The sequence below is a fragment of the Acartia tonsa genome, chromosome 2, assembly GCF_053477335.1.
Source record: "Acartia tonsa isolate MP-2025a chromosome 2, ASM5347733v1, whole genome shotgun sequence".
Taxonomy (NCBI): Eukaryota; Metazoa; Arthropoda; class Copepoda; order Calanoida; family Acartiidae; genus Acartia; species Acartia tonsa.
The window spans coordinates 54,689,435-54,717,398 of NC_137261.1; the positions used below are offsets into that span (position 1 = coordinate 54,689,435).

The window sequence follows — 27,964 nt, forward strand, 5'->3', positions numbered from 1 at the left end:
AATGCATTTTACTCAATGGGGTTTGTTTGTAATTCAGTTTTAATTTATGATTTCATATGCTGAAGTATGATTTTCAAAAAATTGTATTCACATTTCAATATACATATGTAAATAAAGAGTGTGCAAAAAAATGCAGACCTTTTAAGTTTTACTCAGTTGGGACATTTTACCACGTAGCTGCCTAATTTTTATATTTCCAAAAACTAGAGTATATAACAGTTCTAACGGTATGAGAAGTATTTTTCTTCTTTTAACACAAGTCGCACAAAAGAATTTGCACACCCTTGATATTTATAAATAACTTCTCACTTTTAAAAAATGTTTATAGGAGTCAGTGTTGAGGATGGGAAGATAAAAAAACGAAAAGGAGAAGAGATGGGAAAGGGGAGAGAAGTGACGGAGGAGTAAAGGGAAATCGGAGACCAAAAACATTATAGACGGACAATACTAAACATAAAACAGGAATACCTTCCTTAAAAATTGAACAAAATGTCAATTTATCTTTGATTGTCTTACCCCTGTATTACTGGTTGTTATCCATTTACCTTGAAAAAAAAGGTTATCTTGCCTTAATGATGTAGAATTTAACCCGGGGATCTTAGAATAAGGAGGAATAGAAATGAAAACCTCAAATATTTTAGGGAATATTGAAGAAAAGTTGCGCTTGCGCAATAAAAACATAATATGAAACTTTAATGGTACACATGTCAAGTTGGGACAAAACTGAAATAATATCTTTTTAATGAAAATATATCGAAAAGTATTAGATTTTTCCTCTAACTTTATGTCTCTACTGCATAGAAATTAAATTTATGTTTATATAATATTGTTTACATTTTACCACTGTCAATGTACTTTATTACGCAACTTGCGTAATCACTCGATTACGAAATGTATACGTAACTTGCGTATAACTCAACAATTAATAAAATAATTTATGATAATAATTGAAATTAAAATACTTAAAAATATATAATTGGATATAAACATCTTTTACTCTCAGACCTTGAAAGAATTAAAAATTAACTGCTAAGGATTTTTTGTAAACAAATTCATGCGCAACCCTAATACAAATGCCTTGATCATTATTTCTTAACCAAATATTTTTAAAGTCATTTTTTTTACTAAATTCATGTTGAAATGAATTTTTGTTTAAAGTTTTGCTCATACTATAAGGTTTTAGTCCATTGTGAATAGGACAAATATGGCTGGACGATTGGCTGTATGGCTTTTAGTATACTATTAAAAAAGGCATTTATTTTTCATATCATTTCTCGATAATATCTGAAATCATGTGATTTTACTACAAGCCTTGTAGCCATTTAGGGCTTTCAAAAGTTCCAATTTTATTTCAGGCTAGCCAGGCAGAATCTTCTACCTGGATTCTATTCTATACTTTATCTTCTTTGCCGGGGATTTATATATGTCTGTCTATTCCAACTTACACACCAGGATAGGGATTAGTATCATTATGAGAATAACATTCAATGATGGACATGGTATGTCTCTATATCTGTCTTTTTCTACAAAACCACCAAACCGATAAGGTTCTCCTTTAAATTGCAGCTTCTATAGGACGATCTAAAACTTATGGGGTGGTTGGTACCACATTAACCTTTCCAAGAGAAATCGCCCCCCACGAAAAAAAAACCACAAACTCCCTATGAAAATGTTTCTATTTTATTTTTAAAACTTAAATTGAACGAACCTAGTAATAATGTATAACTTTTTATCTTTGTGACGTAACAAAAATCCATCTCTTTTTTAGGGGTTTCCTTTCCCACCTCCCTTTTCATCCTTCGATTTTTGTTACGTCACAAAGATAAAAAAGTTAGACACTATTACTAGGTTCAAATTGAACACCGCCCATATCATCGTAAGTTCTCCTAGACGCCTCTAGAGGAGTTTATTATAATTGAGATAAATAATCTTTCTTATCCAAAGTCTTATGTTTTAAATTGAAAATGGGAGGTCCTGTCTGTCCTTGTAAATTGTGTCTATGTATTTTATCCTTATCTACACCAGAAACAAACAAAAAGGAATTGTTTCCTGAGCTGGATCTTTAAATCATTTCAATGGTGCGCTAAATCGGGGTGAGCCAACTTTCCACCAATGAGAGCATAGCATTTTACAAAACACCGCGCTGTGATTGGCTGAAATTCAGCGCACCCCGATTTTGCGCACCATTGAAATGATTTAAAGATCCAGCTCTTCTGTCTTTTTCTAAAGGAGTATTCTCCCCCCTCCCTCTACCCCCATTGATTTTTTTCTGGGATAAAGGAACCTTATTTTAAACATCTTACTATTTCAATATTTTTAGTGCTTTCAATTATCGATATCACTTTTTTAAAAGGAATTTCTTTATAGACATTTTAACCTTTACAAAGTCTTTTGATAAAATATTTTCAGCTCGCGATAATAAGGCTAAATTGTCATTCATTTCAAGATTCATAAATACAATTTCTTAGCAAGGATCTAAAGGGATAAGACTATGGCCAATATAATGATTTACATTCACATTGATGATACACAAAATTACCAGTTCTGTAGATTACAATTGAACACTCAACTTAATTAACCAATCCATCAAACTTTAACAAAAGTCCACAAAGTTGTTAAGTCAACTAATAAGAAACCTTTATTATAAAATTTTTGGGGATAGTGTAATAAACAGCTCAATTCCCCTACCTTCCTGTTTCCTTTGTTATCTCAATGCTTTTCTGACAGCCATTTTCTTTCTTTGGACCCTAATTTAAAAAGATGTTAAGTGAAAGTTATCGATTTAAACTATAGATTTGTATTAAATTAGCAAAACATAAACAGAACTGACGGGCTGACGGACTGGCAAACCCTAATTATACAAAGCTTTGCTTTTAAAAAACTACTTCAAGAACAAACTTTGCTTGTTCATAAAAACTTAATTGAATGGTAAACCGAACCCTGTTTTTACAACACTACCTATTTACTCTTTATATATTTAACTACGGCAGACCAGAGGTGAATTCTTAAAAAACTTTTGCTCCACTAAAATCAGTGAGGCAAACTAAAAATTTAGTGGGGCAAACTGATTTTAGTGGGAGCAAAAGTTTTTTTAAGAATTCACCTCAGTACATTGTTAAACTTATATTTTATGCTTTAATATACGGCTAAGAGTAGTATATAAAAAAAGAGATTAATCTTTTTACAAAAAAAATCAGACGCATATCTTACATAGCTGCTGAGTAAATAAGTCCTTTAAAATACAAATGTTTGAATAACACACTCGACAGTGGTAAGTTTATGTGTTTTCCAAGTTATGACAAAAACAAGGATTAACATCCATAAGTAGCGAAGCACAAAATCTATTGTGAAATAGACAAATGGTCAAAGTGAGTTATAGAGCAGAAAATCTGTTATCATAACAAAGAAAAGAATGAGAAAGAATATGCAAAACGTAAAATCACGAAACCTTAAAAATAAGGTTATGTATTTGAATGTTGTAAAAAGAAAAGCAGACTACCATAGATATTTTATACATACCTCGTCAATTACCTCATACGGGCGGAGATGCTGTCCATGACATGAAACGCCATGGTCCAACAACCCAGGATAACCAAGGTGAGCCAAATGTCTCCTTTTCTGTCCAAACGACCGGGGTATTAGGTTAAGTAACACCGATCAGACAGCCAACCCTTTGATTGCACGACCTTTGTCTGAGAAGTCCTAACTGTTTATGGTAATGAGTTGCGCCTGTTTTGGGCCAAGGCATTCCCCCTACTCTAACTATTAATGTCGCGCACCTGACATAGTAGCTGTACGAACCATTTTTACGTCTTTAGTTATGACGCGGTGTTGAGCCGAGATTCGAACGTATCACCTTTTTTATACCTAATTATGGTGCATAATAAAGGGAATATTGTCAAGAAGTTTCAGCCGTATATCTTTTGAAGGAGCCGAGAAAATATGTTGTAAAAAGTAAAAGCGGCTAAAAAGCTGCTTAAAAGCAGTCCGACCGGTATGAATGTTTCATACTTAATTATGCTCCTTGTTGATGGGAATGGTGACAAGAAGTTTCAGCCCTTTATCTTTTACTGCAGCCGAGAAAATCAGTTGTGAAAAGACTACGGCCACGACTATGGCCACGGCTACGGCAACGGCCACACATTTAAAGATCCAGCTCAGTTCTCGGCCATATTCAAAATCATGTATAGCACCGTATTAAAGACGATTTTTCAAGAATATTTTTAGAATCCTTAAATTATACCAGTTTTGTTAGCTGGGGCCTTTGGCCCCTCGAGGTTAAAAAACAGTTCTAATCTTGTTCATTTTTATATTAATATCCGCGAAAAGCTGTCTATAATTCAATGCGATAAATTATTATTCTTAGTAAATATAATATGTGCCTAATCCAGACTTGAGACTTTGAATAAAAACACTAATAATATTGAATATTCAGCTTTCCAATAATCTTAATTTTCAAACAAGAATAATAATATTCATAAATTGTAAAATAATATAATTTTCTGAAATTAGATTATCAAGACATTATTGATTTACATAAATACTTATTTTATTTAACTAAAGAAATAGATAGTTAATAGTTATTTATCGCATCTTCATTGTAGACAGATTTCCAAGGATTTTAAAATATTTTGGAAATTGTCTGTAATACGATTCATTACATGATTTAGAACCGGTTGTAATCCAGCGGATATTAATCGGTTTCAAAGCCATACTGGAAACAAATTTATGTTTTTTTTGTTAAATGTAACATAAAGCTCATTAAAACTTTTAAAAGTAAAGAAAGGTTATTGCTTAATAAGGATAAGTTTTTAATTAGATCGTATTTGCATATCAAACGACTTATTTATTTAGTAACATAATTAAATGTTTATTTTACTCTTAAATAAATTGATATGCCTGAATTATATTGGAAACGTTTCTGTAGAGATAAAGTTCAATTAATATGCACATATTCTTTAAATCTTCTAGAATACACTTTGCGTGTAAGAAAAGATTGTCTGAATGTTGTAAATAAAACGCAAGTCCGTCCAGCCAATTTAGAGATAAGACTCGAAGCTGAGATAATGTTCAATTGTCTACATAAAAGTCTGAAATGTGTCTGATTCATAAACAAGCACGCTACATTTTCAATTGTCCCAAGAATTTGTTTTGAAATTTGTTTTAAGCTTAAATTGTAAGTTTCTTCTTTTAATATCTTGGATAATAGGTTTATTAAGAGTCATTTGAATTACCCAATATTAGACTTAACAAACTGAGTCTAGAAGTTCAAAATTGTATATTATTGAATTTATTGGCTAAGGCATTACCTTCAATTACCTAGTACGGGCGGGATTGCAGTCCAGGACCTTATCGACTTGATGTACTGTCCAGGTCCTGGTCCAGGAATCCAGGAGAACACCTAAGGATATTAGGTTAAGTAACATCCAACAGACAACCAACTCTCTGTGATGCACGACCTTTGTCTGTGAAGTCCCAACTGTACATGGTAACGAGTTCCCCCTACTCCAACTATTTATGTTCGCGCATGTGACATAACAGCGGTAGAAACCATTTTTAACGTCTTTAGTTATGATGCAGTGTTGGTCGGAGATTTGAACCTATCACCTTCCTGACAATGAGCGGATGCGCTATGTGTTGAGCCACAGTTGCAGGTTAGCTAAGGCATTATCTAGACTTACAAAATTTAGGCCATTTGCCCAACTTAGCAGCAGCCAGAGCATTTTTTGCCTTTATAAAAAGAAACTGAGCTATAATTTGACACTTTCATGGAGATACAGAAAGTGTCATGTATGACGTCATGCAAAATATGTTTAACAGGGAATGGTTAGAGAAGAAATGGTAAAGGAAACCACTAAAAAAGAGATAGATTTAGATATATTTTTATGACATAACAAATAACACTTTCCATATCTCAAAGTATCAAACTTAAGCCTAGCTCTTTCTTATAAGGGCAACAAATGTTCAGGTTGCTACTAAGTTAGGCAAATGGCCTAAATTTTGAAGCCTAGAAAAGCAATTTTTGGACATCTGGACTAAGTTTGTTAAGATCTAATTCTTTAATAAATCTATTATCCAAGATATTTTAAGGAGAAATTTATGATTGAATTGAAGCTTTAAAATACGGTAAAAAATATATGCGATCTTCAGGGTAAGTATACTACTTCCTAATATTGAAATTGGCTTGTATTGCCTGTTATTAATATGAATTGTAAATTATTTTCTTAGCCAAGGTAGTTGTGTCATTATCATTACTTTCAGGAAACATTCTATGTCTTTAATAACGGCTACGCCCCTGTTTTTATTTTTTGTGATTTCTGTTGGGAGGGTGGTGTTACCCTACCCCAAAAGAGTTATAAACAGACATATACAGAGATCTTTTTACTTTTATATAAGTCAAATAAATATAAATTTTTAAAAAATCAGGTTAAGCACAAGGCCAAAAAATGACACTTTGCTTAATATGGATTATTTGGTTGTATATTGGTGATAAAATTACAAAATTATAATGATATATAATTTTTATATTTAGTAACCTCAAACAGTGTATGATATCAATATTCCATATTTTGTAAAAGCAAAGTAAACAGTTTCAAATTTGTAAGAAGGAAATCTAGACATTAGAGTAAAACACTAGAAGGAGACAGAGTTAAATAACTGTATCTCCCCATTGCATCAACCTTGTGCAACCTTTCTATAGGAACATTGAAAATCAACCAATGGTGTTACTTATATTAACACAGCCAAGTAGCAGAAAATAACTTAGAAGCAGATGAAAAAGTTCATTGAAAAGAAAGGGAGGTAGTTATCTGTATATACATCTATACTATAGATCTGTTATCTAGACCTTATGGTTTAGACAAAGTACATAATGGTGTAATATTTGTCCTACACACAAAAGTTATAGAAATGTATTCTTATCCTGTTTACTAAAGTATAACTGATTTTTGCTTGCATGTATTAATATGTCCTATAAGATCTCAAAAACGGCTGAATTAATCACTTTGGCTGGTTGGCTCTGAAAAATACCATAGCTGACCATATATCTTAGATTAGAAAGAGTGTCGCAATCCCCAAGCAAAACAGCCTCAAACCTGACTTGATCGAGGCGACATTGGGCTAATTATAACACTAATCCCATAAGTTTTACAATAACGTTTTATTATTTGTTAGACTTTGGGGACTAAGTTGAGTGTCCAAACAATTCAACCACTAATTATAATCTACAGAAAGGGTAATTTTGTGTATCATCATAAGAAATTTGAATAAATTTATTGGCCATTGTCTAATCCCGATAGATCCCTAAATATTACGAAACTTATCTGAAAAATAGAGTTCAGTTCATCAGTTTAGAGATCTTAATACACACACACAACTTTCTACTATAGGATACTTATCTATGTCTTCCCTGTCAATACAAATGTAAAGTGGGCCCTGGAAAAGCTAAAATATTTTATACTTCAACTCAACAATAATTTTCCTTATTGCAATATCACTTTGAGGTATTTGCTAATAAACAAGGATGATAACATCAATAAGTAGCGAAGCCCAAACATTATGGATGGATATTCGGAAAAATGTACTATAGAGCAGATTCATAAAAAAAAACTTTAACTAAAAAAATCACCAACCTTGTAAGATTTATAACGTGAAAATCTAGGAATCGATCTAGCACCTCAACCAATAAACAAATCTTAATGAAACTTTGTATAAAGAAAATCACTAGCACTAGCACCCGAACCAATAGGCAAATCTCAATAAAACTTGATAATAGTTTACAATCCCTGAAAATTTCAGCTGTCTATCTTGAAGAGGAGTTTAGAAAATCATTAAAACTTAATAATGTAGGAATCGATCTAGCACCTTAATTGATTGAAAATCACGTTTCCTCATTTCTGTCTCTGACAGACGGACGGACATTTGAATTATAGAGTAGCATCGCTACTAAAATAATTACCAGTACAAAAAAAGTCATACAGTTAAATATTTTAAGAAAAAAAAGATAAAAATCATCAATGAAAGCGAAGTTCAAAAAAATCGACAAATATAATATCAATAACTTTAAATATTGTCGGTAGTTTTTTATATAGCATCATAGAGATGCTTACAACTTTTTGCTGAAACGTCCAAGTCATCATCATCATAAATAACATATTTATAATATTATTGACGAAGTGACTCTTTGAAAATTACTAATTTTAAAGTTACTGCACTTACATTAACCTAATTGTTACAGGAATCGCATATTTAAACGTTCGCTAAAAAAGCTACCCGTTAGACAGATGGACGGACGGACACATCCAAAATTAAGAAATGCTAAGTATATGAAAATTAGACTATTGATTAAAATAAATTTCTGGCGTAACATTTTAGAGTAAACAAATAATCAAGTTAAGTGTCTGAGACATTAGAATTAGAATTTATTCTTATCTCTCATATTAGTCTCACTACCTTCATAGTTGTGTCTGTGTGGGCTGCAGATTAATTATTTAATTTAGTTCTGTATTATCAGGCCTGTATTATACACTTGTGTTAGCTTAATATGTCTTTTGAGTACGATCCTTTCAAGTTAGTGAACGAAAATGTTTTTAAATTCATGCAGTTTTACAAACACGGTAAGAATTTTTACAACTATTATTTTACCCTATTTTAAGATATATAGGGACTCTAAAGGACAGAGAAGGGGTAGAAAAAAAGCTTAAAACCATCCCAAGATTCAGTAGTTATTTATATCTTAGGCTTCAGACAAAAAAATCTACTACTTTATATAATGAATTAGCGGCTAAGCCCTAGCATCTAGGGGCTCTTTATTCGAAGCCAAGGGACATAAAAGAGAAGAAAAATAGCCTAAAACCATAACTAGTCTTATCTATGAAAACTTAGTATTCTAAAACCATCTCAGGACCTATAAGAAGCTTCCCTATAAAGGATAACCATATCGGTTCAGTGGTTAGCGAGATCCTTCTCTACAGACAAAAATAAGCTTTCTACTTTATATATTAGGATAAGTTTTAAGTAAAATATTTAATTGCATTATATATATGTTTTATCATTTTAGAAAGAAACCAGTCTAATGGCGAAGAAAACGTTGTTGAAACAGACACTGAGACTCTGAAACACAAAGATACATCCAGCCTTATGAGCATGGCTATCAATGATAGAGTGGGTGAGGAGAGGAATGAAGAATCTTTTGATATGGATGATAGACTGGGTGAGGAGGGGAGGAATGAAGAATCTCTTGACTTGGGTAGTGAGAGTAGCGGCTACAGGACTAGCAGTCAAATATCTCAACAAGAACACAACATAACCACAACAAGATCTTTTAACTATAAGTAAGCATCTTTTTTAAAAAGTTATTTGATATTAACAAAGGAAGCTAGTAAAAGAGGCGGCACAGATTATGACGTCAAAAAATTAACCAATGAGAGACCAGTATACGATGTAATTGACCAATAGTAAAAATTATAGTGGCCTCTCATTGGTTAATTTTTTTGACGTCATTATCCGTGCCGCCACTTTTACTAGCTTCTTAGCAAAGACAAATTTACCTTTTTCTAGGCAAAAACAATTGTTTGCTAAAAAAGTTTAAGGAATTTTTAAAATCTTGTTCTTCACATTAGCAGGGCCTAAACTTTACAACTAATAATTTTATGCGAAAGAAGGGTAAATTTGCTCATTATAATTATGAATTAATGTTAATTTATCGTCCATTATCTTATTCCTTAAGACCCTTGAATAGAATATAGAAATTTTATAAAGCTCAAGCTCTCAGAACTCCTCTACATTATTTTACTTTCTTTTATAACAACTTTTATATTAATAGTGGAGGATCTGAACCTGACACCGAAAAAGAAAGCTCCAGAAGTGCCATGAACCTGGAGACCCTCATCATACCTGGACCTTCTCATCTACTAAGGATAAGTCACAGCGAGGAGGAGAATATCAAGTTGAATAATCCAGAGCTTTCTGGAAAACCCAGGTAAAACAATTGTTAAAAAAATAACATGTAATAGTTATATATCCCTTCGTATTATAGACAGCTTTACGTGGATAATAAAATGAATAATCGAAGGTCTAGGTTAAAAAAAACTGGTTTTAATATTATTATTTCTATTTTCATGCTCGTGGAAAATTGTCTTTAATACAATGTTATACATGATTTTTCAGTATATCTGGGAACTGGTTCTAATCCAACGGATATGAATCAGTTTCGAAGCCAAACTGGGAAAAAATTACAATTACAAAACATTCTAATTTCATTGTTTCAATGTTTAGAGCTGTAGTAGGTCATTAATAATATCCTAAAAGGCAGAATTCATTGACAATACACTTTTCTGTTTAAACAGAAATTGAATGAAATGATATATACATTTAGGATTTTGGAGAAATAATTTATTCTCCGGGAGTTAAGAGGCATTTAAGTTTCAATTACTTCTTTTGTCAACCAGCCATTTTCTTACAGTAATCACGGTTACAGGGATAGGTAATTTTGTCAACCAGCCATTTTCTTACATTAATCACGGTTACAGGGATAGGTAATTCTTTGTCAACCAGCCATTTTCTTACATTAATCACGGTCACATGGATAGGTAATTCTTTGTCAACCAGCCATTTTCTTACATTAATCACGGTTACAGGGATAGGTAATTAGGTACCATATAAGTAATAGAACAGGGCTGCCAAGGATTTAAATCCAGTAGATTAAAAGACATATTTTTCAAAAAAAAAAAAGGGTTGAAGATAAAAAAAAATACTTTATAGGTACTTTTTCCAGTCCAACTTAATCAACATAAAGCAAGCCAGTATTGCTATTTTACTAAAAAAAAAGTTTCTAAAAGCAAAAGAATAAAAGTACGTTAAAATTGAATTTTAATTTAAACAACAATAGAAAGCATTATCATTAAACATTGTGTTTGTTTAACTTTATTATTAAAAATACTTAAATAGAATGGGAAAAAATAGAAAAAGAATGAAAAATGAATGTAATAGATAAATTGAAAAGTGTCCTGTCCATTTAGAAATATAAAAGAGGTATAAAAGTACAATCATTTTGAAATGAAATAAAATACTAGATGGAACATTTCTTTTTAGTATGAAACAAATTGAATGTACATTAAATTTAAATGTCTATTAAAATAATTTGTAACCTTAAAAAATATAATTGAATTGCTTAAACCCCTACTTAGAATTTCAATCATAAGAAGATTATATTCAATAGTTATCGAAATCTTAAGCTACTGACAAAAAAAACCTTACTACTTTATATAATAGGATGGCTGTTTTTGGTTATTTTATCAAGAAAATAAGGTTTAGGGAATGAGGGTTTTTTAAGATCTCAACATTCTTCTAAAAGCAATTTTAAGGATTTTAGCGTCTAAAGTGTTATTAGTGAATACATTGATATTTCATTCTTGTAAATTCTATGTGTATCCACCAAGGCTAGACATTTATTTATACATACACAAATAAATGTCCTTTAACGGGGAGTAAAAACTATTTTAGAAGGTATTAAGTGATACAATAGACATAACAGATAGGTTTATGGGGAAAAATTTATACACCTAACAGCATAAGCAGTCAATTGGTTATTATATTTAATTGTACACAAAAGTAAAATTAATTTTTTTAAATTTTGTTCTAAACATGATGTAGATTAGGCCCTAATTTACAAATAATTACCACTAGAAACCTCTGTATAATGTGTTTTTATGCTCTCATAGTAAAATTTGTACTATAAAAATTTATAAAATCTATTATATAAAAGTATGTAGGTGTTCAATATCCAGGAAATGAAAAGAATTTTAAAGATTAAATTTTGTTTTTGATTGGGTTTAAAATAATGCCACGGTCGTAGCGGTCATGCGTTTTGCGTCATATTGTATGGGTGACGCAAATTTCAGATCTCAGTTTTCGCCGTTTGATTTACTATTTTTCTCTATAAGATAAAAGCGATGCTTGCTAGATTATCTAATTCGTTATAATATAAAGATAAATTTTTCTCAAATCGCCAAATCTGGGGTCTGAAATTTGCGTCACCCTTTCAATCTGAAAGTGGGGAAGATAATAAGGGATGGGGTAGAACCGGTTATCATAATGTTTTATTTTCTTGACTTTAAGTTAAACTCTATCTTGTTTTCAGGGAAAAGTTTTGTGTTGGCAGTGTTGGTACCACAAATATTGGACACGGTTCCAGAAACAAACTCAGAAAACTACCAAAACTGAACAAGGTAAATTATTTTCTCGTATTCATTCGAATCCGGTAAATAAGAACCGGTTCTCATCCATAAAAAAACTATGTCCAGCATCGTATTATATCCAGTTTTCTACGAATATAAAAATGTACAATTATAAGATTAAAACCAGTTTTTTAGCCTGTGTAATTGTAAATTCTATATCCACGGAAAGCCGTTTATAATACGATGAAAGTATAACTATTCTTTTATTTAAATCAAAACAATCTTTTCGCTCAAAGTGCCTAGCGAGCAAAGAACACCCTACTCTTACATCTTATTTTAAATTTTTATTAAAGAAGTGTATAGTTTTCATACATCACTCTAACTATGCGGGGCTACCTTCTACACAATAAAACCTAACCTAACCCAACGTAAAATACACGAACCCCCCCCCCACCCCCATTTATTTTAAATTTATTTCAAAAGGGAAGGAGAAGGGGTTCTGTGCCCGCCAGGAACTTTGAGAGGAATATTGCCATTTTTCTTGTACAAACAAAAGTCTGAAATCTAAGTTTTAAATCACAAAACAATCTAATTTTAAATGAATTCAAATAACCAACTATGAACATAAAAATATCAATTTGGGATTGACCATTGAGTTTTTATGTAACTTTACAAAGTTTCAAAATCAGCCATGTAACGTCATAAAAATGAGGGATTATCCATTTTATTCAGGGCTTTTCTTTCCCACTTCTCCTCTCACCTCCCTCATTTTAATGCCGTCACATGGCTGATTTTTGAGACACTTTGTTGAGTGTTGAATCAATATTTAAATTTGTCAGGTGACCCGAAGTATGTTGGAGTTTGTGTATATCCACACTCGGCATCCAGATGCTGGCCTGAAGAGACGCCTGGTCCAGCAGTGCAACCTCGACAGACAAACTATCCAGATCTGGTTCTCTGTCAGGTAGGGCAGTTTTTCCAAAAAAATATTTTGATCTATGTCCAGAAGCTTTTCATATAGCCTATAAAAATGACGTCATACTGGCCTACCATTGGTCAATTTAAATGAATACTGGCCTGCCATTGGTAATTTAGTCTGTATAGTGGCCTATCATTGGTCATTTGTATTGGATGACGTCATTTTCATATACACCATTAAGAGTTCCCTATCTCCATAATTTGCATAATAAACACCAACATTATTCAAATAGGGTCCTATAGAGTTTAGATATCCCAGACAATATTATTTATATTAAAAGAAAGTAAAGAGATGGTATCTGGTTTAATTTTTTTTAATATATCAATTTGTGAGTAAAAAAACTGTTTTGAAATAAACATATTAGCAGTTAAATTACAGCCTTGATACAGATTTTATAATTTCAAAATAGATTTAAAGTACAGGATAATCTAAAGTAAGAAATTAAGCTTATTTATTCTAACTTTACAATAAAAACATCAAATAAACTCTGTGAGGGGAAATAGTTATATTAACTTTATTTTTCTACAATTAGTCTTTTTACAATTTTTAATAGTTATTTCTCGCATCGTATTATAAACGGCTTTCCGCGGATATAGAATGTACACTTATGAGATTAAAACTAGTTTTTTTAGCCCCGAGGTGCCGAAGGCACCGGCTAAAAAAACTGGTTTTAATCTTATGATTGTACATTTCTATATATGTAGAAAGCTGAATGTAATACGATGCTAGACATGGTTTTTTCGTATGGATGAGAACCGGTTCCTATCCACCGGATTCGAATGAATACGAGAATAGTTATTTCTTTCATCGTATCATAAACCACTTTCCGCGGATATAGAATGTACACTTATTAGATTAAAACCAGTTTTTTTAGCCCCGAGGTGCCGAAAGCACGGGCTAAAAATGGTTTTAATCTTATGATTGTACATTTCTATATTCGTAGAAAGCGGTTTATAATACGATGCTAGACATAGTTTTTTCGTTTTGATGAGAACCGGTTCCTATCCACCGGATTCGAATGAATACGAGAAAATAAATTAAATTTTTAAAATAACAACAAAAATAACACTTTTTGAAAAATTTCTATTATTTCTTTAATATTTCTTAATTCCTAAAAAGGCAGGTATTGTCCACAAATCTCCAACTTTTAAGCAAAAATGTGGAAGTTGTTGAATCTAAGACCATTCCATCAAACTTTTTATTGAATTTTTAAAATTTTAAAAGTTTTTCCAAAAGATTGCATATGTAGAATGTATGTGTGTACAATGGATTTATTATTAATTGGATCTTACTCCTGATTGTCATGTACTCTTTCAAAGTGGATCTCGTGGCTGGCTAAAATAACGATCCATTCCCTGTACCCCATCCCCTCCCCTCCTTTTGAATGAGCTGAGCAATAAATGTTCTCCATGTTAGCAACCTAAATTGACTACAATTTTTCCCTGTCATAATATCCACGTATATTCTATATCCATTGTGTATACATACATTCAAATATGTTAAATCCTTTGGTAACACCATTCTTGGCAAGCAGTACACAAATAATTTACCCCGTCTCCGTTTTAAAGATTCTGACCACAAGAATTATTATTAATTACAATAAAACAAGGATGACAACATCCATAAAAGCGAAGCACTGAAACGGTAGGACATACGGACATTAACACTTGTATAGTGTATGAACTGAATAATCAGAATATAAAAGTATAAGAGTCGAAGCAAAATTATAAGTAAGTTTGTTGAAAAATTGCTTGATACAGGATAATGTTTATGGACATACTTACATTTTTAGGACTTGATTAAAGAGTTGCTTCGCTTATAATGTTGTTCTTTGTTGTCCCAGGAATCAATATACCAAAAATCAGATCAAACGAATAATTAGATCACATAAAAAATTGTTGTTAAAAAAGTAGAAAAATCAACATGTTTAAAATAGACGTACGGACATTCTTTTATTAATTATAGAGTTGCTACGCTTTCTAAATCGTACCTAACTACTTCAGGAATCATCATATAAAGCTTGAAATCGATAGGACAATTCTAACATGTCTAAATTAACGAATAAAAGCTATATATCTCGGACGGACGTACGGACGGACAGACCCTAATTATAGAAAAGCTTCGCTTTTTAAAACATTACAAATTTGCTTTGTATATATCTAATCAAGCAGGAGGAGGAACTTGCAGATTTTTTACTTCAAATAAGAAATTCTGCCAAATCTCTGTACAAAATATACAAAAATTTACCATTTTTTAAATTTTTTTATTTTTATTTCAGACGAATGAAAGAAAGAAGACAAACCAATTACAGAAAAGAATTCTAAATGAAAATGGAAATCAATGAAAATTTTGAAAAACTATCAGTATTATCATATTATTTTATATATATCTATCTCTATATACTTATACTTATATTTACTTTTTTGTAAATAAAATTATAAATATACATATATTTACTTTTTTTTGAATAACAAAAAGAATAATCATAAAAATCAAATAGTATAGTCTGTTAAACAAAATAAATTTAGACACAAAATTAAGTTTTTAAGAGGATTAAAAATTTTTTTCTCCTGAAACAAAGGTTCATAATGAAAGTGCATTTTTATATAAAAAAAAAGTATTTTCATGCCGGTAGGGAGGGGACATTAGACTGTAAATTATATTGGTACTCAAAATTTTACGATCACTTTATCTTAGGCTTGATTGGTTTGTTCTAAACTTTTCAATTAATAATTTTGATCTAAGGAAAAAATATTTTTTATCAAAATTGGGAATGCGCATCTATTTATCGACCATTGTCTTATCTATTAAGATCCAAGACTTTGATGTCCTAATTTACTCTGATACCAGTACCACCACACGGTGTGTAAATTTCCAAGTATCCCCTCCCCCCCCCCCCCCCCATCCTAAAACCATTACATACTTGCTGACCCAAATAAAATTACGAGTAATTTCCCCCCTCCCATTTTAGTGATATGGACTTGTTTTCTAGAAAATTGACAGGATAAAGGGTAGTAGGAGCAGGTTTTAGCCCAGTTTCAAGTTAACTGAATCTCTGTTATTATATCCTCTTTTAGTATTTGATACAAATACTTTTGTAACAAAATTACTACTTCTATATTTAAAACCTACTAGAAGCCTCTAGTGGCACTTTAAATATTTTTCTCTACGGTACCCCTTTATGTTGAGTTCAAGTGTCTCAAACATTTATAGAATTTTCGATTTTTTCGTGATTTCTCTTGGGAGGGCGGTAATACCCTCCCCCAAAATCGTTTTAAACCTTCCCGGGACCTATGAGAAGCTACCCTGTTAAGAAGAACCCGATAGGTTCAGCGGTTAGCGAGATCCTTCGGTACAGACACACAAACACACAGACAAACACACATCCTGTTACTTTATTATAAAGATTATTATTAGTGGAAAAGTTGGTTCATTTCTAGTTTATACAAGAATTTGATCATAGTCCCTAATGCCAACAAACGAGAGAACTTGTATATAAAACTTTGGAGACGAAGCTTTTCTATAATTAGGGTCGGTCCGTACGTCCGTCCGTCCGTACGTCCGTCCATCCGAGATAGTTAGCTTTTATTCGTTAATTTAGGCATGTTAGAATTGTCCTATCGATTTCAAACTTTGCATGGTGATTTGTAGTTAAGTACGATTTAGAAAGCATAGCAACTCTATAATCGTTACCAAAATGTCCGTACGTCCATTTTAAACATGTTGATTTTTTTACTTTTTTAACAACAATTTTTTATGTGATAAAATCATCCTATTGATCAGATTTTTTGATTACTGATTCCTATTACAATAAGGTACGATATTATGAGCGAAGCATCTCTATAATCAAGTATTAAAAATGTCAGTATGTCCTTAAACAGAATTCTGTATTTAAGAAGTTTTGCAACAAATTTACGTATAATTTTGTCAAACCATACATTTTCATATTTTGTATATTCAGTTCTGACAATCAACAAAAGTTAATGTTCGTCTGTCATATCGTTTCAGAGCTTCGCTTTTATGGATGTTGTCATCCTTGTTTTCTTGCTTTTTATGTTCTAAACTGCATGTCTCTGCTTTCATTTAATATACGAGCTCTTATCCAAATGACTGTATCAAAATAGATAACAAATAAAGTTATGGTTGTTAAACTAACCATATTTAGTAGCGAAGCTACCCTATAATTTGAAATGTACGTCTGTCCTTCCGTATGTCCATCTGAAACGTTTTTTGTGAAAACGTGATTTTCTCGGTTCATTTTCAATATAGACGCCTGAAATTTTCAGGGATTAAATAAGTTCACATTCTTCATATTTTCACCAAGTTTCATTAATATATGTCAATTAATTGGGGTGCTAGATCGATTCCTATATTTTTGATTTTTCATTGTTTTCTCAACTCCTATTCAAGATAGACGGCTTAAATAAAGGATTGAATAAGTTCAATTTTTGTTCAAACATTATAAATCTTAAAAGGTTTCGTTTTCATTTTATTTTAATTTTTTATTTGTATTAAACTAGTCTATGTATCATTTTTTCCGTATGTCATTGTCCATCCATAAGTTTTAAGCTTCGCTACTTATGGATGTTGTCATCCTTGTTTTATTATTACTGTTTATTATATTAGACTAGAGGCTTTGTATCTAGCATCTATTAGTAAATCAGTCATTCTGGTACCCAAAGTTTTACAAACACTTTGGGTACTTTTATCACATCAGAGAAATGTAGAGAAAGGGGACAATGGAGAAAATAGAAAAACCAAAACTCTACATCCATTAGTCTTATCCCTCATCTAAACTGAGTATCAAGAAAATCTAAGTATCATCAAATATAAAGTTAAAACAAACTCAGAGGAATCTAGCTGCAAAGCTTTTAGTAAGTAGTCATAGTGGAAAATCCGCCAATTAAGAAATAAATTGCAGATAAAAGACGACATTTTAACTATAAAATATCTCATAGAATGAATATAGAATATAATACATGGATATTATAACAGGGAGGGGGGAATTTTAGTCAATATAGGTTGATAACATGAAACTAATTTATTGGTCAGCTCGTTCATCCACTAGGAGGGGAAGGGATAGAGTGTAGGGGGGTGGATATAATTAATTTGCCCACTACGAGTTTCACTGTATTAGTGAACATGAAAATCGTGTGGACTGAAAGAATTGTTATTGGTAATTGTTTAATAATGTTAAGAGTAGGGCTCTAAAAAGCTTTAATATTTTTTCAGGGCTAGTTTTAGACAATTTTGTGGGTAGGTAGGTTAACCATGGAAACACTTTGTCCAAAGAAAATAAGTTTTATTGCAGTAAAACATGCCGGTTTTTAGTAGCGAGGCTACTCTATAATTCACAATGTCCGTCCATCTGTCTGTTCGTCCGTCTGTCCGTCTGTCCGTCCGTCTGTCCGTAATTAATGAATTGGGGGAAACGTGATTTTCTCGACTCCTATTCAAGATAGACAGCTGAATTTTTTAGTGAAGATTCCCACTATATATGCCCATCTAATATATACATTGTTTTTTCCGTCTGTTTGTTATTTTGGGTGCTAGATCGATTCCTAGATTTTTAGGTTTTCGTGATTTTCTCAACTCCTTTTCAAGATAAAGAGCTGAAATTTTTAGGGATTAATTAATTTTATATTCTACATATTTTCACCAAGTTTTATCAATATCTTTTTATGAAATGGGGTGCTAGATCGATTCCTAGATTTTTTAGGTTTTCATGGTTTTCTCAATTCCTATTCAGGATTGACGGTTGAAATTATTAGGGAGTGAGTATGCTCATGTTATTCATATTTCCATTAAGTTTCATTAAGATTTGTCTATTAATTGCGGTTCTAGATTGATTCCTAGATTTTTAAGTTTTCATGATTATAATTTTGCGTGATTTTAAAGGTGTGATGATTTCCCTATTTTACCAATATTAATATTTATTATATAGTATTTTTTTCCTGATATACAATCATAATTATATAACGTATTATATTTGTGTACTTTTATAATGACTTTGTTTTAAAGTCCTCTCAGCACCCTCGTAGTAAGTAACAGATGAACAAAGCAACAAAGTGGATTTAGGATGGAAGTATAGGGAACATTTGTATATATTAACTCACATTCTAGTTAAAGGGACAAATTTTATTAAATAAGGCAAATACTAAGCATTTTCTTTATTATATACTAGCGGCTTCGCCCCTAGCCTCTAGGGGCTTTGCCCCAAGAGATGGTAAAAAAAGTGTAAGGTGAAATTTGTAAAAAAAAAAATATTCCACAAAGGAAATCTTCCACAAAAGAAATCTTCTACAAAGGACCAAGGATATTTCTTACAAAAAAAAAAGGGCGGGATTTTTTTTGTTTTTGGGGGGGTTGGGGGTGTCCCACCCCCCAAGAAAATAGCTTAAAACCACCACAGGACCAATAGGTATATACCCTGAAGAGTAGAATCCAATCGGTTCAGTGGTTACCGAGATCTTAAGGGACAGACAGACGGACAGACATCAAGCTACTTTGTATTATAGATAAAGCCAATAAACCCCTTTATAGCAGAAAAAAAAATTTTTAGATTTTTTCAGCTAAGCTGTTTGAGGACTGATACTGCAATTTGAAAATATACAGTAAAAAACTTTAAAATATGCCCAGAGTGGTCAAGTTTTAATTATATTTGTACTTGTTTTGGTGCACCCAAATGAAGCTCTTGATAGTCCCTATAAAAAATGTCGTCATACAATACAAATGACCAATGTTAGGCCAATACACAGACTAATTACCAATTGCAGGCCAGTGTAAAATTTGATTGAACAACATGAGGCCAGTTTGATGTCATTTTTTATAGGCAATTTAAAAACTTCAATAAAATTTATCAAAAGAATAATGCATTTTTAATCTATCATGATTATTTAATATTTAGTTACTAAACAGAGAAGGTGCAATACGGACACATATTTCAATAATCTACAGTACATTGATATCTTCATTTTATGTAAACTTCAAAAGCTGTAATTCAACCATTCCTAGATTGTCTGAATTTAAATAAGCATTCAATTAATTTTATACAGTTTGTTATTCTTAGTCTAAATGAAACAGGCATAGAACAATGTTCAATAAAATACCTTATGAATTTTGAGTGAAACTTATCAGCCACTATGACTGGATATTATGACAGGGGTAAAATTGTTCTTGTTTTAGGTTGCTAACGGGGACTTCATTTATTGGTCTAATCGTTCATCCAGCAGGAGGGGAAGTGACGGGGTAATAGGGGTAGATGTGGAGGATCATTATTAAAGCCAGCTACAAGTTTCACTTTATTAGTATGATAAACTAGTGTAAGATCTAAATAATAATAAACCCATTATAGTATCCTTCCCTGTAATCCTAGAGTTAAATTTAGACAGTAAGAATATTAGATTATCTAATGAGCAAACTGTTTACCAACGAGGATGACAACAACCATAAAAGCGAAGCTCGAAAATCAAACGGTAAAACAAAGGAACATATTTGTACATTTATAGGTCTAGATTATATAGATGCTTCGCCCAGAAAATTGTATCGTGTTGTCCTAGGAATGTTCCAAAATATAGATCAATAAGATGATTATATAATACAAAAGTTTATTGTCAAAAACGTAAACAATCGGCATTAGACTATAAAAGTTTTTTTAATTTTTAATCAATATAATAGATTTGAAATCTGCATAAAATTTTAAGGATTTTTTATAAAATTAGTTTTTTATATAATTCTTTATTTAAAGGCGCAAATACAAATTAAGTTAAATAATTTTGAGATCTGTGATTGGTGGATTGAAAACTATCTGCGCTCTGATTGGAGAAGCTTAAGTGACGTACATCATTCAACCAATTAGAGCGTAGGTAGTTTCCAATCCAGCTATCCTATTGGTCAAAATTTATTAACTTAAATCGTATTTGCGCCTTTAAATAAAGAATTATATAAAAAAACGAATTTTATAAAAAAATCCTTAAAATTTTATGCAGATTTCAAATCTATTATATTGATTAAAAATCTTTCCAACTTTTATAGTCTAATCGGCATTTTCAAATTAATGTACAGGCTACGCTTTCTAAAATATACCTAACTCTTAGAGGAATCATTATTTAATTTCTGAAATCGAATGGACAAGTGCATAATGCATAAATTAACGAAAAGAGCTAACTGTGACATTCTGACGGACAGACGTTAAAGACCAACTTATACAAACCTTCGCATTTAACAATGTGCGTGAACTGCCAGAACTGTTTATCATAGTAATTGGCAAAGATCTATAGTATGGATGTAAATACAGATTACTACCTCCCCCCTTTTCCAATGATCTTCCTCGTCTGCTAACAAATTGTTTTCTGCCACTTGCCTGAGTTAATATTTCCAATACCATTGGTTGATTTTCAAAGACCCAATTGAGAGTTGGCACAAGGTCATTGGGATTGGGAAATATAGTTTTTAACCCCTTACAACTCTAGCGTTTTACTCTATTGTAATTGGGACACCTTTTGATTTTACCTTTTTCACAATTTTTTGAAACTACAAATGTATCACAGTTCTTTCGAAGGTGCTTTGACTTTTTTGTCAGAACCTAAATTGGGACATAGTGCATTTCATTACCCTAGGTTAGGTAACTTCATATTTCACTTTTCAATGAAATTTAAAATGCAGCGGTTTTTGAGAAAATTAGATTTGAAAATTTCAAGTTCAATTTTCACCCACTAGGAGTTACCGCATAATCATGGCAGGAAAAGCAAAGAGTATTTATTTAAAATTTTAAACAAGTTTGCTTTTATAAAGTTCTTCATAAAATCACGCCTGAAGTGGGTTAATTAATGGCCATTTTTATCAGTTGCTTTGCTAAAGTCACGGAAATTCAGCCTTAAATAAATCATTTATAGAGAGGTTTTATGACAGACTTTATAAAAGCAAAATTGTTCAAAATTCTAAATAAATAATCTTCGCTTTTCTTGTCATGATTATGCGGTAACTCCTAGTGGGTGAAAATTGAACTTGAAATTTTCAAATCTAATTTTCACAAAAACCGCTGCATTTTAAATTTTATTGAAAAGTGAAATGAAGTGACCTAACCTCGGGTGATGAAATGCACTATGTCCCAATTTAGGTTCTGACACAAAAGTCAAAGCACCTTCATACGCACTGTGGTATAGATTCATAAACAAAGTTTTAAATAGCTATGCAAATGCTACTATGGGCCGTTGTTGTCCTTATTTATCTATTTACAACCAACAAAGCAGAAACCAGGTTGAATATAGGTCGAACGTGACTGAAACATTAAAACGTCAGTTTGGTTGACTCCTTATCAAGATACCTTATTTAGGCTTTCAAATTGAAAATAAGTACTAGAATGTGATTTTTAATATGTATTACTTTCAATAGTTTTTCACATTTCACTGTAGCATGTAATGCATTATTAAATTATATAATAGTTATTTCTTTCATCGTATTATAAACGGCTTTCCGCGGATATAGAACGTACAATTATAATATTAAAACCAGTTTTTTAGCCCCGAGGTGCCGAAGGCACGGGCTAAAAAAAACTGGTTTTAATCTTATGATTGTACATTTTAATATTCGTAGAAAGCTGTATATAATACGATGCTAGACATAGTTTTTTTTCGTATGGATGAGAACCGGTTCCTATCCACCGGATTCGAATGAATACGAGAAAGTAATATAGGATGTTTGTGTTTTATTGATTATCTTAAATTTTATCCAAAATACATTATATAATCACGAAACCTTGCCAAAATTTCAAAACAACGTAGTGGTAAGTTTTCTAAATAAACCCCATAAATAAAGTAGTAAGGTAGTTTTGTACATTGCTTGGGACTTTAAAAACTACTAAGCTGATTGAGCTTTTCATTTATGGAACCTAGGCAGAGGTCTCAGGATGGTTTTAGGCTATTACTTTTAGATTTAAGTTTTGCAATGGTTTAAGGCTACTTTTCTGCCCTGCGAATAAAGGGTCCTAGATGCTAGGGGTGCATACGCTAGTAAGATTATTGAAACGAAAACACTAAAAGTGTCGAACTATGACGACAGAAAAAATTAACAATTAACCAATGAGAGGCCGCTATATATTTTACCATATTTTTTATATATTTACTGGCTTCTTATTGGTTAATTGTTATTTTTTTCTGACGTCATAGTTCGACACTTTTACTGTTTTCATTAACCCTTAACGGTCGGGGGGGGGGGGGGGGGGAAGGGGCGTTGAACGCCCCCCCATTAGGTTTTTTCTATCTCATTTTCTGTGTGTGAAAGATAAAGAGCCCAAACTGCGTGACTTTTTAAGTATGGGTTGAGATAACTGAGAGTTGAAATTTTTCGAATATCTCCATCCTGGCGGGCACAGGATGCTAGCAAACCTGGCAGGGTCATCCAGGTAAAGAGCAAAAATTATTTTTTGACTAAAACAAAGCATTTTATCATACCAAAATACTAAAATATCCTCTAGTAGTACATCCTTATATAAAATACAGGAGTTCAAGTCACTTTCAGGTTCCAGGTATGATCATGCAGGTCCTGATCCTCCAGGTCTCCAGAAATCTTTAAAAGGCTCCTGTGGCCGCAATTTTTGACTTAGAGACTTCAAATTTTAAACTTAAGCTTTTCTTATATGTCTACATAACGTATTAAAATTTCATAAAGATCCGCCGCCGTTTTCCCGCCGACCGCCGACTACGGCGGCTGGCAGCTGTCAAGTACAGCTGCGGCCGCTGAAATTAATATTTTGATATTTCTAATGTAAAATTTACATAAAGATAAACATTTTCTGGAAAAAAATTGATCTTCTAGCTTCAAAAATAAGAAAATTACAGCCGTTTGAAATTTTTTAGTAAAAAAGGACCTAAAAACAAAGGTTTTAAAATAAAAGGGTGAAGAAAGCAAAAATTGACTTAGACTTATTAAAGGACGGAAATTCACTATCAAACAGGGGACTTGCACAAAAAAATTAGCCCTCTAGCTCTATTAAGAACTGAGATAATTAGGGGGGGCGTTGAACGCCCCCCCCCCCCTCCCCCCGACCGATTAAGGTGCGGCAAGGGGCCCGACTGTAAGGGGTTAAAACGGAACAAAAAGACATTTATTTAAGGAAAAATTAAGATTTTCTTTCTTTTCTCTTCTTCTACATGTCTTTCTGTTTAGCCTATGATATAATCATCCTATTCATCTGATTATTGGAAAAATGACTCCTAGTATAAAAAAGGTACAATATCATAAGCGAGGTTTTGTTAAAATTTTATCCTGAAAATAAATGTATGTTCTTTTATTGTATCCTGTATTAACTCAATTTTGCAACTTTGTATAATTTAATTTGGACTTACAAATTAATGGTCTGCTTTTTATATTCTGACACTCTACAAGAGTTAATTTTCGTTTGTCCTTCTCTCTGATCCTAGAGTTTCACTTTTATGGATGTTATCATCCTTGTTTATCTATATTTTATGTTATTTGACCATAAACCATATATTTTGTTCCTTTATATCTTTGCAAGCGATAATAAGAAAATGTATTTGACAAGAAGTTTAATAGATTGAGGGTTAACTACAAGATTTTGTGACTGGGACCCCCATCTTATCTTAGCCCCCCCCCCCCCCCCCGGTTACCTCTTCTGATTTTCAATAGATAGAAAAGCCAGGAAAGGAAGGGGACATTCGGCTGATTTTTATACTAGTCCCCAAAGTTTTATAATAACGCTTTCTTATTCGTTGGCTTAACAACTCTGGGGACTTTTATTGAGTTATGATTAGTTGGTTCATTAAGTTAAGTGTCCAGATGTTTCAAGCAGTAATTGTAATGCACCAAAGGGGTAATTTTATGTATCATCATTGGGGATGTGCATCAATCTATCAGGCATTTTCTTATGCCTATAATATAGATGTCTGCTTTGACCCCATATTAAAACTTTATCATATAATGTGGGGGTTACATCATCCACTTGCTAGACTAAGAAAAAATCGAATTTAGGTTTTCGTCTTCAATTTGTAAAAGGATTTTATTTACCAAGGACAGTGATACATTAATTTGTCTTGTATATCTTGCAGCGACACTGCGATACGACAATTTACATTTGAACAAGGATGACAATATCCATTAATTTGTCTTGTATATCTTGCAGCGATACTAAGATACGACAATTTACATTTGAACAAGGATGACAACATCCATGAAAGCGAAGCTCTGAAACGGTAGGACAAACGAACATTACATTTGTAGACTGTCAGTAAATTTTAAGTAAATTTATTGAAAAACTGCTTAAATATAGGATACTACTACAGGGCATACTTACATTTTATGACTTGATTAAATAGATGAATCGATGTCATCTTTTTTTTTATATATTTTTCAGTCTGAGATTAAAACGTTATTAAAAACTATTGAATAATTTGTGAGACATGGCTTTTTTTTATCCCATAAACTTTTATGTTCCATGTTTTAGTGTTTTACAGGGGGACAATAAACAAATGAATATCTATAGAAAATTTTAATTTCCTTTAGCTAGATTTGTTTGTCTGTTTGTCCGTCTGTGTGTAACAAAGGATCTCGCTAACCACTGAACCGATCGGGTTCTCCTTAACAGGGTAGCTTCTCATAGGTCCTAGGAAGATTTATAACTATTTAGGGGGAGGGTACCACCACCCTCCCAAGAGAAATGTTCGCCTAGAGACTTCCAACGCAACATAAAGAGGTTACGTAGAGACTTGAGCCAAAAAAAAGCATTTAAAGTGCCACTAGAGGCCACTAGGGGCGTAGCCGCTAGTTAGAGAATAAATCATGATATTATTTATGTCAGAGCTGTGCAAACACACAGACAAACACCATACACACACACACACACACACACAGATATCTAAACAATTCATCAAGAAAATTAGAACTAAACCAACACCCAACCTATTTCTGATATTTGCAGCTGGTTCTTAGGTGTAAAAGTTGCTTATATATAACAGTAAATATAAAGGCTTTATAGGATTGCAATTTTAGTAAAATCCTAAAAAAAGAATTGTCCTAAGACCATAGTTCTGTTTTGTATAATAGGTTTCTGTTTGACACCTTAGTTCCAACTTTTTACCAGTGTACAATATATTAGGATACACAATATACAGGGTAACAGAATATATGATTTACTTTAAAGAAATTATTATATAGTCATATATTTTTTGTAAAGAAGCTAATTTATAATTCCATATGTCCGTCTGTCCGTCAATCACAAAGTGGGGGAAACTCGGTTTTTATTCAAGATAAAAGGCTGAAACTTTTGACAACATTCCCATCATTAAGGAGCATAATTAACTATAAAACATCCATTGTGGTCAGACTGCTTCTAAGCAGCTTTTTAGCCGCTTTTATTTTTCACAACTGATCTTCTCGTCTCCTGTAAAAGATTGAAAGCTGAAACTTCTTGTCAACATTCACAACAATATGTAATATGATTAGGTATAATTCATCCATAGGGGGAGGACTGCTTTTAAGCAGCTTTTTAGCCGCTTTTATTTTTCACAACTGACTTTCTCGGATCCTACAAAAGATACACGGCTGAAAATTCTGGCCAATATTACCTTTATTTTGCACCAGCATTAGGTATAAAAATCTATTATAGTCTGACTGCTTTTAATCAGCTTTTTAGCTGCCTATCTTTTTACAACTTTCAAAGACATAAATCTTTTTTTAAGGTTTCCTGATTTTAAGTTTTTGCATATTCTCTTTCTTTTTTTATGATAACACATAATCTGATATAATAATCACTAGTAGTGTTCAATACCAATAATTTCAAAATATAAAATGGGTGATTTAAGTTACATTTTTAAAAGCGAAGCTTTTCTATAATTATGGTCGGTCCGTCCGTCCGGACGCGAACCATCTCAATAATCAAGTCCAAAAAAATGAAAGTATGTCCTTAAACATTATCCTGTATTTATGCATTTTTCAACAAATTAAATTACAATTTTGTTCGACTTTTATAAATTTATATTCTGATTATTCAGTTCTGACACTCTTACAGTGTTAATGTTTTTATCCTTGTTTTTATTTGGTTTTGAGGGGCCCTGTAGGAATGAAACATATTTTAAGACAAGCCAGGATCCAATCATCAGTCATCCCAGAATGGATTAGATTTGGATGGGTTCTATAATTTCTTTTAGCCCGTGAATCATAGTAATTATCAAGCCTAGATAAGACTACTACTGAATTGAAATAATACTGTTACATCATGATTTTAGAAGCCATAGTAAGCTAGGATTAATATTACTTTTCTTGTACAAGGCCTAAATCAATGGTACAGCTTGTTTTATTTATTTTCTGAATTGTTAATTATTTCAATGGTCTACATAAGTTTGAATTAAGATAGGTTTTCAAAAATAAGATTTTCTTTGGATTTAATGTGGAAAACAGTAAAAGTGTCTGACTATGACGTCAGAAAAAATTAACAACTAACCAATGAGAGGCCGCTATATATTTTACCATTGTGAATACTGGCTTCTCATTGGTTAATTGTTAATTTTTTCTGACGTCATAGTCAGACACTTTTACTGTGGCCTTTAATGTGCTTTAGACAAGCTATGAGCTATAGGAAGGGGGGAAAGAAGTAGGTGGGTTGTGGGAAAATTTTTACTAGGATTTCTTTTTCAGAATCCTAGTCCCTTGTCCCTGCTTTTTTATTTAATTAAAAGTATCAAAATCAAAACAAATGTTTATATGTCAATTTTCGTAGGAGGACAAAGTGACTCAAAAATCAGCCACGTGACTTCTCCTCTTATCTCCCTCATTTTTATGACGTCTCGTGGCTTAT

General features: G+C 32.0%; 1 protein-coding gene across 1 annotated transcript; it reads left to right on the forward strand.

Annotated features, from left to right (window-relative positions):
* The first annotated feature begins 8,542 nt into the window (after positions 1-8,542).
* On the forward strand, positions 8,543-15,600 carry LOC145312620 (uncharacterized). The gene is made up of 6 exons (XM_080151880.1): positions 8,543-8,615; positions 9,059-9,332; positions 9,824-9,979; positions 12,140-12,227; positions 13,016-13,140; positions 15,434-15,600. The coding sequence occupies exons 1-6, from the start codon at positions 8,543-8,545 to the stop codon at positions 15,477-15,479; spliced, it is 762 nt and encodes a 253-aa protein (XP_080008006.1). The 3' UTR covers positions 15,480-15,600.
* Positions 15,601-27,964: the final 12,364 nt, after the last annotated feature.